Source organism: Euphorbia lathyris, chromosome 2, assembly GCF_963576675.1.
Source record: "Euphorbia lathyris chromosome 2, ddEupLath1.1, whole genome shotgun sequence".
Classification (NCBI taxonomy): Eukaryota; Viridiplantae; Streptophyta; class Magnoliopsida; order Malpighiales; family Euphorbiaceae; genus Euphorbia; species Euphorbia lathyris.
In genome coordinates, this window is record NC_088911.1 from 130,789,930 (window position 1) to 130,806,486 (window position 16,557).

At 36.2% G+C, this 16,557-nt stretch overlaps 1 protein-coding gene and 1 long non-coding RNA gene across 2 annotated transcripts; both read left to right on the top strand.

Annotated features, from left to right (window-relative positions):
- The first annotated feature begins 8,828 nt into the window (after positions 1 to 8,828).
- LOC136216850 (uncharacterized) lies at positions 8,829 to 10,156 on the top strand. The gene is made up of 3 exons (XR_010683386.1): positions 8,829 to 9,277; positions 9,453 to 9,863; positions 9,954 to 10,156. It is a non-coding gene; the product is annotated as an uncharacterized lncRNA (long non-coding RNA).
- A 4,089-nt stretch (positions 10,157 to 14,245) lies between these two features.
- On the top strand, positions 14,246 to 16,096 carry LOC136219957 (xyloglucan 6-xylosyltransferase 2-like). Its single transcript, XM_066007573.1, has one exon. It carries the CDS (start codon positions 14,467 to 14,469, stop codon positions 15,856 to 15,858), a length of 1,392 nt encoding a protein of 463 aa, XP_065863645.1. The 5' UTR covers positions 14,246 to 14,466; the 3' UTR covers positions 15,859 to 16,096.
- Positions 16,097 to 16,557: the final 461 nt, after the last annotated feature.

Below are 16,557 nucleotides of genomic sequence, written 5' to 3' on the forward strand. Positions count from 1 at the left end.
AGCTATTAGCTAACAGCTGAACCAAACAGACCCTTAAAGAGCCCTTGAAAAAATCCAGCTCTAATGGAGCTGGATAAACTTGCGGCAAAGATGCCACAAACTTTGTGGTACTGCATATATGTAGTATCACATTGCCTTGCGGCATCTTTGCCGCAAGGCAAGATCAAATATTTTTTTTTTTTTTTAAATCTAATTTATTTAGATTAACTTTTATTTTATTTGTTGTTTTGTAGTGTATGTAGTTTATGTTATTTATTTCCTTACCAACAAAATTTTATGTTATTTATTTTAAATATTTGTTTTTGTTTTAAATATTAATTTCATGTAATATTCCGTATAAACCCGTCAGAAACTGGGCAGGCTTGGGCTATATAAATTTTCCATCGGCCCGGGCCGATATATATATATTTTATTGTTATGTTGTAATTTATTTTGGATTTTGTGTTTCGATAGACAATTAGTTTATTAGGATTTTTCCAAACTTATTAAGTATTGTGTTGTGTGTAATATTTTTTTTTTTAAGAAAAGTTGGTGTGATATTTTAATTGTAATTTTTTTTAATATACAGATGAGCTTGGACGGGAGGGCTTGAGATTCATATTTTAGGCCCGAGCTCAAGTCCGACTCAATTTATTGCGGGCTGGGCTAGACTTGGACTCGTCAGGTTTTATTAAGGGTCAAATACATGAATATCATAATTAAGTAAAAAATTACAACTAAGTCATATCACTAAACTTAATTCTTAATATATCATTATTCTCTATATATTATGATTTTACACCATAATTTAACAAATCTAGACTTCAATTCATAAATCATAAACCCTAAAAAATATATTCTAAACTTCTAATTTATAAATTCTAATCCTTAAAATATATTAAAAGTACCGATTTTATTAGTTTGACATAATTCAAAATTATGATTTGACATAATTGTAAATAGTTTTTAAAATATGAATTTCTGTGTAATTTTCCCTTTTATTAAAAGTCCGATAGACCCGGTCCATGTCCAGGTCTACTCATTCTTACTAATTTGAACATCTACTATATCCTTATAAATTTTTTTTTATTTTTTATTTTATTTTTTGGTCCATATCTTTATTTATTTTTACTTTTCTATTTTTAGATTAATTTCATTTTTGATCCATTTACTTATATATTTTTTTTATTTTTTTCTCAAAAAATATTTTTGACTAAATTTTACTTTTTTTATTTTTTTTATCCTTATATTTTTTTATTTATATTTTTTATCCCTAGACCAATTTCATTTTTTATCCTTATACTTATTTGTTTTTACTTTTTTATCCTGAAAAATATTTTTGAGAAATATTTTTCTTTTATAATATTATTCCGTTTTAGTATTTATTTTTAATTATTTTAAAATGATTATTTTCTTTTTAAAATAGAATGTCTATGCATTTTTCTTTATTTATTTTATTTCAATTTTCTCTGTTTTATCATCTTTTGATTTTAATAGTTGAATAAATTGATTTTCATTCTTACATTTATATGTGATTAATTTATTGATACAGACATATGTATGTATAGAAATTATTGTTAAAAATACAAACTATGGTTTATTACTTCATTTGAACCAAACAGCCACAAATGGAATCAGGGTATATCATTTCATTTGTGGAACTGAAACAAACATACAAACAAGAGAATTCAGAATCATTCCATTCCTTTCTACTTGTTTCCCTTTTTTTATTCTATTATGTTATCTCTGTGCGAATCAAACTCCTCTTATGGTAACTTGGGTTCTCTTTTATTAATTATTCTTTTCTTTTACATATCGGTACAAAATTTGGTAAAAATTCCAAAAAAAAAAAAAAAAAATATCATATAAAAACACATTACAAGTTATTATTTATTAAACTTATAATAATTTCGACTTCAATTTTGTATATTTAGTACAATAAAATATCCACCAATAATGTTAGCTTTTTTATATATATATATAGATACACTACATGTTAATTTTGTTTATGCGGTTTAGGTGGCACTTAGGTGGTGTTGAGGGTGGCTAAAAATCGTATAAGAACTAAAATTGAAGTTAAAATTATTATAAGTTAGCAAATTAGGACGGATTCTCAATTTTGAACATTTAGACAATGCCTGGACGGTCCAGACGACCTTGATTTTGAACAATGTGAATTAATGATCAAAATAACATTTAAAGTTAGCAGCAGTTTAGGTCCCAATTAAAGTTTAGATATCAACTCAATTCTTGATTTTTTTTTTTTTTGGTAAACAAAAGAAAGAAAAAACAAAGCACAACTTAACCTGGGATCAGCCTAGGAAAGCTGACCCCGACCCTGTCTTCAAGAAGAAGGGAAGAAAGAAAAGAAGGAGGATTAGAAAGAATGGTAACTCCCAGCATCCCCTCATGACCAGCAGCAGCTAGGCGATCAGCAATTCGGTTTTGCTCTCTGTAGATATGTCTGAAATCAAGAGACTCAAAGACGGAGACAAGCCTCCTAATGGCTTTAATGAGGTTTTGGCTATTAAAACAAATAGCATGATTATCGGAGATCATATCAATGGCCTCCTTATTATCAGACTCCACAGAGAGCCTCTTGACACCCAGACTCCTGACAAGCTTGATACCAGAGAGGATACCCCACAGCTCTGCCGAAAAGGACGAGCCCATACCCAGGTTATGAGAGAAACCAGACAGCCAGGCTCCCCCTCCATCCCTCAAAACCCTTCCAGCCGCGATTCTCCCACTAATAAGACAGGAACCATCCGTATTAAGCTTTACCACCCCTTCCTTAGGCCTAACCCAACCGACTAGATGAACCTCTTTTTTCTGAGTAGCACTGGCCAGGGAATCCCCTTTAAAACTATCAATAACCGAAGAGAGCTTTCTCGAGAAAAACTCAGATAAGTTATGAACATACACCTCCCTCTCACCAAATATTTCCTCATTCCTCCACTTCCAGATTTGGTGGCAAATAATAGCAAAGATAATATACCCATGCTCCAAATTGGCCAGAAGCTTCCCACTCACCCCAAAATGGAACCAATCAGTCTCAGGATGGGCAAGGAAGGAAGGAAGAATGTGAGGAGGGAGAACTTTCTTCCAAACCTCAATACTCTTAGAACAATCCCTAAGAGCATGGCAAAGGGATTCAATATGGCCAGTACACCTACTACAGGCACCTGAGACCGCCAGATGCCTTCTGTGTCTATCAGCATTGGTCAGCAATCTGTCCTTCACTCCCAGCCAAAGGAAGCTCCTAATTCTGTAAGGGATCTTCATGGCCCAAATGGATTTCCAAGAAAAGGAGGGATGAACAGACCCATTACAGGAGAAGGCTTCAAAAGCAGACTTACATGAATAAATACCATTATTGGATAGAGCCCAACAATGTTTATCCATGTCTTCCTCTTGAGTGCTTATCTTGACTCCCCTGATTTTAAGGAGAATCTCCAGGCTAAAGAAGGACTCAAACATAGGCCACATCCAGTCCCCATCAGAGTCAACCACGTCAGCAATCCTCCAATTATGGATACTGGAAGGCGGGGGGGAGCAACAGACTTCCATAAGAGGTCTATCCCCAATCCAGGTGTCAAACCAAAAGCTAATGGATTTACCATTCCCCACATCCAGACCAACGCCTGAGCAGAACTCGGCAAAGACAGCGCTAAGACCTTTCCAAGTAAACGAGCAATTAGCTACTCTATCTTTCGGACCTCCAAAAATCTTATCCTTTCTGTATTTACCATAGAGCAAACGCACCCAAAGAGAAGAGGGGCACTGCCACATACGCCAGAGGAGCTTCATCAATAAGACTTTATTATTATCCTTAGCCTGTCTAATACCGAGACCACCCATGGTCTTAGGTTGGCACACCTCCTTCCAGGAAACCAGGTGGATCTTCCTACCTTCTCCAGACTCTCCCCAAAGGAAGCGACGATTAATCTTGTCCAGATCATTTAGAACCGGCTCAGGCAATTTACAGGCTTGCATGATATGGTTGGGAGCCGCACAATTGACAGATTGAACTAAGGTAAGGCGGCCAGCCAAGGAGAGAGAATTGGTTTTCCAACTAGCACATAACCCATTAGTTCTATCCAGAATCTCTTTAAAGGAAGCTTTGGACACTCTATCACTGTGCAGCGGAACCCCCAAATACTTTCCCAAGGAATGAGTAAGGGGAATGCCCGACAAATCACTAAGCCTTTTGCAAACACTCCTGTCCATATTCTTAGAACAGAGCATTCGAGACTTATGGATGTTAATCTTCTGGCCCGAGGCAGCACAGAAACTATCAAGAATATTCATGATAACACTAATTTGCTCCTCATTCCCTTCCACAAAAAGCATCACATCGTCTGCAAAAAACAAATGGGAAATAGGAGGGCAAAACTTATTAATAGACACAGGATGGAGGGTTCCATTATCCACTGCTTCTTGAATAAGGAGGGCCAGCCTCTCCATAGCTATCACAAAGAGAAATGGGCTCATAGGATCACCTTGTCGAATACCCCTAGAAGGAGAGAACTCCTCAGTCCTGTCTCCATTAATCAGGACTTGGAAGACAGGAGAAGAGATACAATCTTCAATCACCCTTCTCCAGTTCTCAGGAATGCCAACTCTATTTAAGCTATCCATAAGAAAGCTCCAATTCAAGCGATCATACGCTTTCTCCAGGTCAAGCTTAAGAGCCACAATCGCTTTCTTACCTTTCCTCACCTTCATAGAATGAACCATCTCCTGGGCGATAACCAAATTATCCATCATTTGCCTGCCAGGGACAAAGCTACCCTGGTTCTGGCTAATAATCCCAGGAAGGATAATCCGGAGTCTATTGGCTATAATCTTAGTAACAGCTTTATAAATAACATTACAAAGACTGATTGGCCGCATTTGCAAAAAAGAAGAAGGTTTCTCAACTTTAGGGATCAGAACGAGGAGGGTTTTATTAACCAGGCTGATGTCAATGGAACCCCCAAACACCCCTAGGATAAAGTTGTAAACGCCATCCTTGACCGTATCCCAGTGTTTATGGTAAAAACTCGCAGGAATACCATCGATCCCAGGAGCTTTAGTAGCTCCAATACTAGAAAAGGCGATATCAATCTCTTTAATGCTAATAGGTCGAAAAGCTTCTTCCCTAACATCCTCCTCTAATCTTGGAAAGGAACTCCCAGAATGAGCTCTACTCAGATCCACCTCATCAGCTTCAAAGAGGTTTTTATAGAACTCGAGAGCAAGGCGGCGAATGATTTCCTCCTCATAAATCCAATCACCGTTGGAGTCTTTAATAGCGTCGATTCGATTCCTCTTCCTCCTGATAATAGTAGAAAGGTGGAAAAATCTAGTATTCCGGTCGCCATCCTTAATCCAAGCTTTTCTAGATTTCTGGAACCAGAGGAGCTCCTCTTGTCTGAGCACCGCTTCCAATTCATTCTGGAGAGCTCTAAGCTGACAGCTCAGACTGTCCAAAAACAATTAGTTTTTTTAAGTAAGACAATTAGTTTTAATACCTACAAAAATTATTAAATTTAAACTAATTTATCAATTATTGTCAATTTTAAAACTGGACTAATACATAAACTTCGATTTAAATTAAACTGATTTACTGACAAGTTCAAGGGCCATTTTGACCCTCACGTCATACAATTTATCTCCTATAATTTCACTTTTTCATGCTCAATTTGTGTTTTTGGGAAAGTATCAATTTAGGTCCCACGTACAAAGTAGCACCAATATAGGTTTAACACTTAAAAAATGTATCAATTTAGGCCTCAATAACGGATTGTAAGGGGTGAGAAATACCACTTTTGTGGAGTTAAGGGGGTAAATAGGACATTCTATGAGTTGGGGGGTAAATGGACAAGTTGGGGGTGAGAAATACCACTTTTATGGAGTTAAGGAGGTAAATAAGACATTCGATGAGTTAGAAGGATAAAATGATCAATTTGAACAAGTTAAGGGGTTGGGGGAGCATTATGCCTTAATAAATCTTAAAAGTTACTATATAACATGTTTCTTCAAAGGACTGGCAAGATGCAAGAAACCGCGCCTTAAATTTGTGTAAACCACCTTCTTTTTCTGTGCACTCTGATGATCCTCGGGCTGGGAGAGCAGGTTCTGTGGTGCTTTCTCTTGTAGAATTGCAGAAGCTTTCCAAGCGAGAGAAGAGGAAGTTGTTGGAATTAGAGAAGCGTTGAGTTGGATTAAAAGGAGAGGCATTGGCAAGAGTAGAGGTTGAGTCTGATGCTGCAAATGTTGTTGATCATATGTCCGAGTCAAGTTTTCATTCGGCTTACGGTATTATCTTAGAGGATTGTAAAAGGTTGTTTTAGTCTTTCTCTGATCTGAAAATCAGATTCATTAATCGTTCTGCGAATTGTGTTGCTCACGATTTACCTAAAGTTAGTCATTCTATGCTACGATTTAGGGAGTGGCTTTCTTCCTTCTTGTTTGTATTCTTCATAATTTGTCTTTTTTTATTATTATTACAACTGAAGTAAAGTTACAGCAAAACAAGAGAAAAAGAAACAGAAAAAATTCAAACAGCAGGAACATCAACTTTCCTGGGAAAAACAACACCTAACCTATCGTCCAGTAGCAGCTGAATTATCGAGTCTGGAGGTTCGTTGAGACGAGTGATGCCTATTGGGAGATCATGGGCCAACGAAGCTGATTTGTCGGCAATTCGATTTTGTTCCCTAAAGATGTGGGATATCGTTACCTTGGAGAAGGAGGACATAATTTTCCGGAGACTGTGCAACATATTCCTGGATGCAGCAGGGAGCAGCAGAGACGATTTTGAAAGGAAATTAACAATTTCGATGTTGTCGGATTCAATTATCAATTGAGAGATATTCAGTTCTTTGGCTAAGCATACCCTGTGTAAACACCCCCAACTTCATAATTTGTCTTTTAAGTAATGAATTTCTTTTTTGCCTAAAAAATTTACTATATAACATTAAAAAATAGATATTTTTGTTTTTAGATTTGAGTGTGACACAATACTATAAATACTAATTATCCGCTTTTGGTGGATTTTCTATATTAAATCTGACGACTCTTCTTTTGACAAGTTAAATCTCATGACTTTATATTGCACTTTTATGTTGAAAACACGTGTTACAGTATATCAAAAAAAATACTAACAAATACTTACGTGAAAAAAAAATGAAGAAGTTGGAATCTTCCTACAAAACCCTTTTTATATAATTTTAATTATTACGATAAAATATTTTTGCCTCAATAAACATAGAATTGTGTATTTATTTTAAAAATAATAGAATAAAGAAAGTATCAAGTTTGGGTGATTGGCTGGATCCGGAAGTTGCCATTTGCCAGCTCGCATATACACAACTAATTTGTTAAATCCTCTAGGGTTAGTTTTACACGTTAGGTAATGGTGGGGAAGTAATGGAACCGAGCCGAACTTTAGTCTGTTCAAGTTCGGTTCACTATAAAATTAACGAGTTCGAGTCCGAGCTGAGCTTTGAATTGCTCAAACTCGGCTCAGCTCATTAGAAAATAAACAAGCTCGAGCCGAGTTTCGAGCTAGTTTCGAACCCAAAACCCTCTTTGAACTTGGTTCATTAAAAAAATTATCTAACCATAAATTGTTTGTGAGTAAATCGTTAATTATATTTATGAAGTTTGTTCACAAATAACTCTTTAATTGTGTACATAAACTAGCTCACAAGCAAAGTTCGTGAATAAACAAACAAGATGCTTACAAATAGTTCGTCTACTACTCATTTATTATGTTTGTGAACGAATTCATCTAATAGCAAATGAAATAACACTAAGTTTAGATATTTGTGAACTGACACAAAACTATATAATTTGTTCATAAATGTTCTAATCGAGTCTGCTCGCGAGTTTTCGAGCCGAGCTCGGCTCATTTATAAACCGAGTCAGTAAATCGTGCTCACGAACGGTTTATTTACAAATCAAGTCGAGTCGAACCGAGCTTTTATCGAACCGATCACTGAGCCGCTCATGAGCGACTCGGCTCATTTACAGCCCTAGGTTTTACCAAGTTTGAATCACTTTAAGGTTTTTGACTAGTCAACCTTTTAATAGTGGTCTTTGAAGAAAATTATTTCCAATATGATTATAATGGTTGGAAAATAATTCTATTGGATAATGTGTTTTTAATGTCCCAATATGACAATGGCCCATCATAATGATACAAAAGATAAGCAACTTGTTCTTTTATACAATTAGAGCGTGTCCATCATTGTAATGGAAATGTTTTGTGATTTACTAAACCCAGCCCTAATTTTACACTTCTAGCCCCGTGAATAGATCGAAATACCCTTTGCACTAAATTTAAAAAACCCCAAAACCTCTCAAGAAGCCGAAACGATTTTTGCTCAAATCCGGACAAATTAGTGAGCCGAATCATGGATGGTGATAGAAACCGTAAAGGAAAAGCTAAAATGGTACGATTTACCGCTTTATTTCATTGATTTATGGATCGTTTTGGATCTGTTGTGATGTTTAAAAATTTCGGCCGGAATCGCAGTCGGGCGTATGAGTATCACGCCCGATCTGCGGTTCGGGCGTATGAGTATCACGCCCGACCAGTGGTTCGGGCGTGATAGCCACATGCCCGAACCAATAGTAGGGCGTGATGCTCATACGCCCTAACCACTGATAGGGCGTGATGTGCATACGCCCGACCAATGGTTCAGACGTGATTCCCTTACGCCCATTTTTAATAAAAATTAATATTTTTTAAAATTTTAGTAAATTTAGTGTAATTTTAGTTTAATTATAATAAACATTTTAGTAATTTAGTGTAATTTTAGTATAAATTGAGAATAATTATATTATAATTTTATTAGTTTAGTAGTATTTTAGCATAATTTTATAAATTTAGTATAATTTACATTATTTACAATTTTATTAATTTAGTGTAATTTTTTTTTGTAGACGGAGCGGCCTACTAGGGGTGGGAAATCCATCCCGTCATCTGCTCGTCGTCTAGATATGGACGACGAGGATGATACACCACGGCATACGAGATTGCGTGGTATAGATATTTCTGGTCGTAGGCGGAGAGGGGCTGCGACGGAGCAGTTGAGGAGGGGGCCGATTGCGGATCAGGCCGATATTCATGGCTCAGAGGGGGCGACTGATTTTGATGACAGAGAGCCCGATGGCGATTCTTTTCAGGACTACCTGGATGTGGTAGCCCGGACAGTGCGACAGTCCGCTGTTGCACATGATCGCGAGGTTGAGGAGAGCGATGAGCAGCCGACCCCGGGGAGACAGCCGACCCAGCGCGTAGGAGGTCGTTTTGCGAGTACATGTATTTTTTAGTATAATTTAGTATAATTTTAGTATAATTTAATATAATTTAGTATTTTTTAGTATAACGGCGGCAGAGGTATTTTATAAAATTTTAGAATTTATTTAATTATTATTTATAGTATATTATTTTTTTATTGAGTATTACTTTTTTCCAGGTGACGTGGTTGCCTTATGGTCCTGTCGCTGATGATGATCGACTTCGAGTGTCCTACGCCGGTTGGATACGGTGTATAGACATCGTCGAGCCGTATATGCCCGACCGAGCGCTGCGACAGGTCGGATATACTCAGCCTATCCCAGCTGAGCGTATTAGACCTGATAAAGCAGTACGACCATGGAAGTCGTTATTGTACAGGCTCACGCATTCCTTAGTCACAGTTGAGGACACCTGGCGGAGATTTCCATCGGCTCGGGGCATTGATCGGAGGAGATGCCGACCAGTTGGATACGATCCCACTGCCTGTGATCCTGCTTATATGGATTGGTATATGCAATATTCGCATCCCCATCTCCTTCATGCACCACAGGCTAGACCGGTACAGCATGCTCGCGCCAACAGCGAATTTGTAAGTTTATTATTATTTAATATTATTATTTAGTATTAGTTTATATGTGTTTAATTTTTAATATTTATTTATTACTTTTTTTTTTTGCAGTGGGTTAGCTGGTTGTGGCGTGTCACCCAACTATCGGCTACCCACCGATCTGACGAGGATGTTCCACGCATTAAGAGGGAGATGGATGAGTTTATGGATGCGTGGCGTCGGGCGAGCTGATTTTTTATTGTACACATTCATACATTTAAACACTTTTTGTTGTAGATATTAAATTTACTCTATTACGTTTATAAATGTTTATGTTTATTAATGTTTATTTTAATTTTTATGTTTTTAAAATTTTTTTGTTAAGTACATTTATGTAGTCACGGGCTTAACGGACTATTTACGGGTTTAACGGCCTATTTACGGGATACATAAGCTATTTTTTTGTGATTTACTAAACCCAGCCCTAATTTTACACTTCTAGCCCTGTGAATAGACCGAAATACCCTTTGCACTAAATTTCAAAAAACTCAAAACCTCTCAAGAATCCGAAACGATAGTTACGGGCTTAATGGACTATTTACGGGTTTAACGGCCTATTTACAGGATACAGAAGCTATTTTTTTTGCTCTCTCGATACACGGACGTGTGAAGATCACGCCTTCCTGTGTGGTTGGGCGTGATAGCCCTACGCCTCACCGTGTGGTCGGACGTGATAGTTCCACGTCCGACCAAACGGTGAGGCGTAGGCCTATCACGCCCGACCACACGGGAAGGCGTGATCTTCATACGCCCCACCATGAGGTGAGGCGTGATGTCCATACGCCCGTGCATCGAGAGAGAAAAAAATAGCTTTTTCCACCCCCAAAACCTATGAAAGGGTAATTTCGTCCTTCCACGGGGCTATGGGTGGGAAATTGGGGCTGGGTTTAACAACACCCAATGTTTTTAATGGATTAACTAAAAAGTGATCATTTTAAGAGAATTATTCTCAACCTAGTAATGGTTGAGAAATAATTCTCTTGGAGTGGCTGTTTTTAATTCTATAATTAAAAACAATCATATTACAGCGGATCCACCACTATAAATATCAAAATTATGGTGAGTCTGCTGTAATAGTACAAAAGATAAACAACTCTGTTTTTGTCTTTGTATCATTATGGCGCCTAAGGTAAATGAATTATATTTCAACCATTACTATATTGAAAATGATTCCCTTAAAATGTTATTTTTAGGGGTTTAACCCGTTTTTAATTACATAGTTAAAAACATTATTTACAACCATTACCAGGTTAAGCATGATTCCCTTAAAAAGTCTCCATTACGGCGGACCGTCCATTTTGATGGTAGCATTATGGCGGTGGATCCATTGTAATAGTGTCGTAATAGTATAAAAGAGAAATAGTTTGTTACTTTGTACTATGGGGTTGTAACCAACTATTAATTTACTTGTTACTCTTCTTAGTTTGTTACTAATAAAAATCGACAAACTTTATCTCTCGCGTCTAAAATGTTGAAAGCAACATAAAAATAAGAAGGTGAGCTCCACGGAAGGTGTCAAACTTGTAAGACACATGTCTGATGCGGTACATTTGGCGCCAACAAAAGCAGAGGGAATCCGCTTTTTACCGTGGGCACAACGCCCTCTTACTTGCCATTTTAACTCAAAATAATAGTAAACGTATTTTTTTCAATCCACATTTTTAATTAGCAAACAAAGCCTTCTAGTATGATGGTATTTGTGCCTAATTAGTACTAGACCTGTTCAAAAGCCCATTGGCCCGCCCAGCCCGTCCAAGCCCACTCTTCAAAGACTGGGCTTGGACGTATATGTTTCGTAATAGGCCTGGCCTGGCCCAAGCCCGCTTAGGCCCGAATACATAGTAGGTTGGGCTTGGGATTTGTCTCAAAACCCAGGCCCAACCCAGCCCGGCCCGAAATTTTAATAATAACTTTAATTTAATAAATTTTATAGTTTAATAAACTTTATATTCCAAAAATAAAAATTTAAATTTCATCAACATAAAAATTTCCAAACCATATATCTTTTAGAATTGATGAACATGTACATATTTTTTTATTACTGTTTTATTTATTACTATCAAATGAGTATTTTTTTTTTATTTAGGATGGCGTTAATTGATTTTTATTGGAGTAATCCTCTAAAGTTTAGTTCATTGTATTGTATTATTTATATTTATAGTATAATTTTTTTAGTTTAATTTTAATTTAAAAAAAATATAAAGATTAGTTGGGTCGGGCCGGGTTGGGCTTGGAAATTAGTTCTTTTAGCTTGGCCCAGCCCGGCCCGAGCCCGATGTAAATATAGTACGGGCTAAGTTGGGCTTGGACAAAGCAATTATGTAACAAGTCCGCTTAGGCCCGGCCCAAGCCCAGTCCGGCCCAGCCCATGAACAGGTCTAATTAGTACTACAAAAAATACAAATTGTTACTATCATTAAACATGTTCTAAGGGAATCATTATCCGATTGAGAATAATTCTCTTAAAATGGGATTTAACCATTTTTAATTATGTAGTTAAAATCAGTCTTTCCATGAAAATTATTTCCCAACAATTACCAAAATCGGTTAAAAATAATTCCCTAAAAAAAGTCTTTTTTTTTTAGTTTTTATCCCTAGAAGTTCAATAAATCCCCTAAATCCATCATAAAACCTTTCATAAAAAAATACATAATTAATTCACAGATATCCAATGGTGAATACACACAAAGTAAGATTTACTTTGTCAAAAACAAAGTAAGCATAAAATTAATCCAATGGTGAATACACACAAAGTAAGATTTACTTTGTCAAAAACAAAGTAAGCATAGCCTTTACCTTCGTTTTGGGTGCCTTCTATGGTTACTTTGTTTTTGACAAAGTAACCGTTACTTGGTGTTTTTCACCATTGGATGATGGAATGTAAAATTAATCCAATGGTGAAAACACACAAAGTAAGATTTACTTTGTCAAAAACAAAGTAAGCATAGCCTTTACCTTCGTTTTGTTATGATAAAAAGTATTCTGTTATGTTAATTATATTAATACAATAACTCAACCACTTTAATCTCTTCCAAGCGGATAATAGTACCGAGATCCTAACACATTCGGTTTAGAAATAAATTTATGTTGTTAGTTTATCACACTGTTATGTATTTATTAAGTTATATTTTTCCTATTTTTTCTTAAAAAAAACAAATTTAGCTAATGTTTTAGTATCTTGTTTGATTTTTGTTTTCTTATTTCACTTTTATTTTTTACTTTATATATGAAAATATAAAATATGATCAAGATTGAAAAACAAGTATTGATAGTTATTTGAGAAGATTTTCTACTAATAATAAACAATTAACAATATTCAACAAACAATGTATCAACAGTTGAAAATGTCCTTAATTATTTAATTACTTTAAATAAAGAGAAATAAAATGGCAATAAAAATGATAAATTCTGTTGAAAATGACAAATGGCTAAATATGCAAAATATGGTATAAAATATGAAATGGATTCATAATATTTACTAGTATGGCTAAATATGCATAAAATATTTTCTCAATATATTTCACAATTTTATATGTTTCCTAAAATTAGTATAAAATATTAAAACGACAAATTAAATATTATTTTTAGACCTGCTTAATTGTGTTATTTACCAAATTTAAGAACCAATTTCATATTTAGTCCTAAAAAATCAAACACCTCAATGTGTAAAAAGTTCAAAGTTGAAGGATCAAATAAATTATATTAGGGTAAATTACACCCACGGCCACTAAATTTTACCCATTTTATTATTATGATCATTGAACTTCAATCCTTAACGGTATGGCCACTGAACTGTACACTTTTTAACATCGGTGATCACTCAATTTTAACTAACTCCTCAAAATGACCGTTAACGACTTCAAAATGAAAATATTCAAGAATTAAAGTTGTTCAGAACGACATTTACCATAAAACCACATTTTTTATTTTCTAAAATCACATTTTTAGATCTTTCTCTCTCTAAAAATTTATTTTCTCTCTCCTAACCAAACAATACATAAATGACTTCAAAAACGAAAACTTTCAAAAATCAAAGTTCTTTAGAATATCATTAAATCTTCAATTTGTTTATTTTGAGGCTGTCAACGGTTGTTTTGAGGTGTTGAGTGGCCACCGGTGTTAAAAAAGTATAAAGTTCGGTGGTCATACTGTTAAGAATTGAAGTTCAGTGGTCACAATGCTAAAATGATAAAGTTCAGTGGCCATGGGTGTAATTTACCCAATTATATTATTACTAATGAGACTATAATTAAGAAAAAATACATTTCAGAGATGAATAATTGCATTTTTTTTTTCAATTTTTTTTTTCCAACATCAACGTGCTTACGTGAATCTGAATAATATTTATATTTATATTTTATTTTTCCTATTTCGTCTTCTATGCTGTCTGGATCTTCCATCCATTTTCAAGCTCTCACTTTTCCTACTACCACCGACTTTCCCAATCTTCAATCCAACCTTATTTCTCCATTTAATTACAACCATACCCTTTTCAGACAGCCATCGGGTTTTCATATCGGGGTTATTTTCTTACTGTTTCTCGCCGGCCAATCAAAGCTCTTTGCTGAGCCGACTCCGAGTCAAGATGCTGGAGCGGTGTCTCGGGCCTCAACGAGCCCAACGCATTCAGAGAGCCATTCGGCACGGCAAAGTTACCATTTTTTGTCTTTTCATGACCGTCGTTGTCTTACGTGGCACAATCGGCGCCGGTAAGTTTGGTACGCCGGAGCAGGACTTCAATGACCTTCGTGAGCTTTACATCTCCCGTAAACGCGCTGAGCCTCACCGTGTTCTCGTCGAAGCCGAAATCACCACCGAGTCAGCTCAAAACAACAACAACAACGATGGTAATGTCAATAATGATCCTAACAATTATGCAAAATTCGACATTAATGACATCTTGAAAGATGAAGGAGTCGACGAGAAGCCGGATCCGAACATACCTTATTCTCTCGGCCCTAAGATTTCTGATTGGGATGAGCAGAGAGCTGAATGGTTGAAAGAAAACCCTAATTTCCCCAATTTCATTGGGCCGAATAAGCCGAGAGTGCTGTTGGTGACGGGATCGTCGCCGAAACCGTGTGAGAATCCAGTTGGAGATCATTACTTGTTGAAAGCGGTTAAGAACAAGATCGATTACTGTAGACTTCATGGGATTGAGATTTTCTACAACATGGCATTGCTTGATGCAGAAATGGCTGGTTTTTGGGCGAAACTTCCATTGATAAGGAAGCTATTACTTTCACATCCAGAGATCGAGTTCTTATGGTGGATGGATAGTGATGCCATGTTTACAGATATGGCATTCGAGGTACCATGGGAGAGGTATAAGGATTCTAATTTTGTTATGCACGGATGGAATGAAATGGTTTACGATCAGAAAAACTGGATTGGATTGAACACAGGAAGTTTTCTGTTGAGAAATTCTCAGTGGGCATTAGATTTATTGGATACTTGGGCTCCAATGGGACCTAAAGGAAAGATTAGGGAAGAAGCAGGGAAATTGCTGACTAGAGAGCTTAAAGATAGACCAGTTTTTGAAGCTGATGATCAATCTGCAATGGTGTACATCTTGGCTACACAGAGGGAAAAATGGGGTGAGAAGGTTTATCTCGAAAACGGATACTATTTGCACGGTTACTGGGGCATTCTAGTTGATAGATATGAGGAAATGATTGAGAATTACCATCCTGGTCTTGGTGATCATCGTTGGCCCCTTGTTACTCACTTTGTGGGTTGCAAACCTTGCGGGAAATTCGGTGATTATTCAGTAAAAAGGTGTTTGAAACAGATGGATCGCGCTTTCAATTTCGGGGATAATCAAATTCTGCAGATGTATGGGTTTACTCATAAAGCTCTTGATAGTAGAAGAGTTAAAAGAATGAGGAATGAGACTGGGAATCCATTAGAAGTGAAAGATGATCTTGGATTGCTTCATCCTGCTTTTAAAGCTGCCAAGTTATCAAGTTCATCTTAAGCTAAGGTACCTATGAACAACACCATCTCAGCAGCTTTTGATACTGTAATGCATTGCTCACAGTTGTTACTTGTTTAAAAGTTACAGTATATGTGTTAAATTGCAGATGATTGCTATTTATTCCTTGTTGTAGTGATGGATATTGTATTTCCCTTTTCTTTTTTCCTAATTTTTGTATTGTTAGTGTTTAAATTATATTGATTCATGAAAGATAAGAAAGACCCCCAAATTGTTACCATTTGTAGCCTTAGTTTTGTACTGACTGAAATGTTTATGATTTGTCATTATGTTGCTGTAAAAGGTTTGGCTCAGCTGTTATTGCTTATAGCTGATAGATATTAGATGATTTTCGTTCCAACTGTCATTTCTTAATCCTAACCGAACACCTTAGTTTGGAGTAAAATAACAAAAAAGAGCTACAAAAAGAGAACCAAACGAACACTTTATTTTGCGGTCGTGGGCCTGGTGACTGCATGTTGATCATGTTAGGTATAGTTTTGCAATGTTAGATTGGCCAAGAATTACTATGTTGATCGAGCCATACTAGGGGTTTGAATAACAATGGATTTATGGAGATGAAACGTAATACATGATCTGCCAAGTTCCACTGCACTCTCTAAGCGTCTCCCCTTATTTCTTACCATGACAAGTCTTTTTGAAATGACACGATGAGATAAAAAAGAAGGCGTCCAGAGATGT

Excerpts from the sequence above, each read along its gene's own strand:
- LOC136219957 (XM_066007573.1), top strand. The coding sequence starts at position 14,467 with ATGCTGGAGCGGTGTCTCGGGCCTCAACGAGCCCAACGCATTCAGAGA.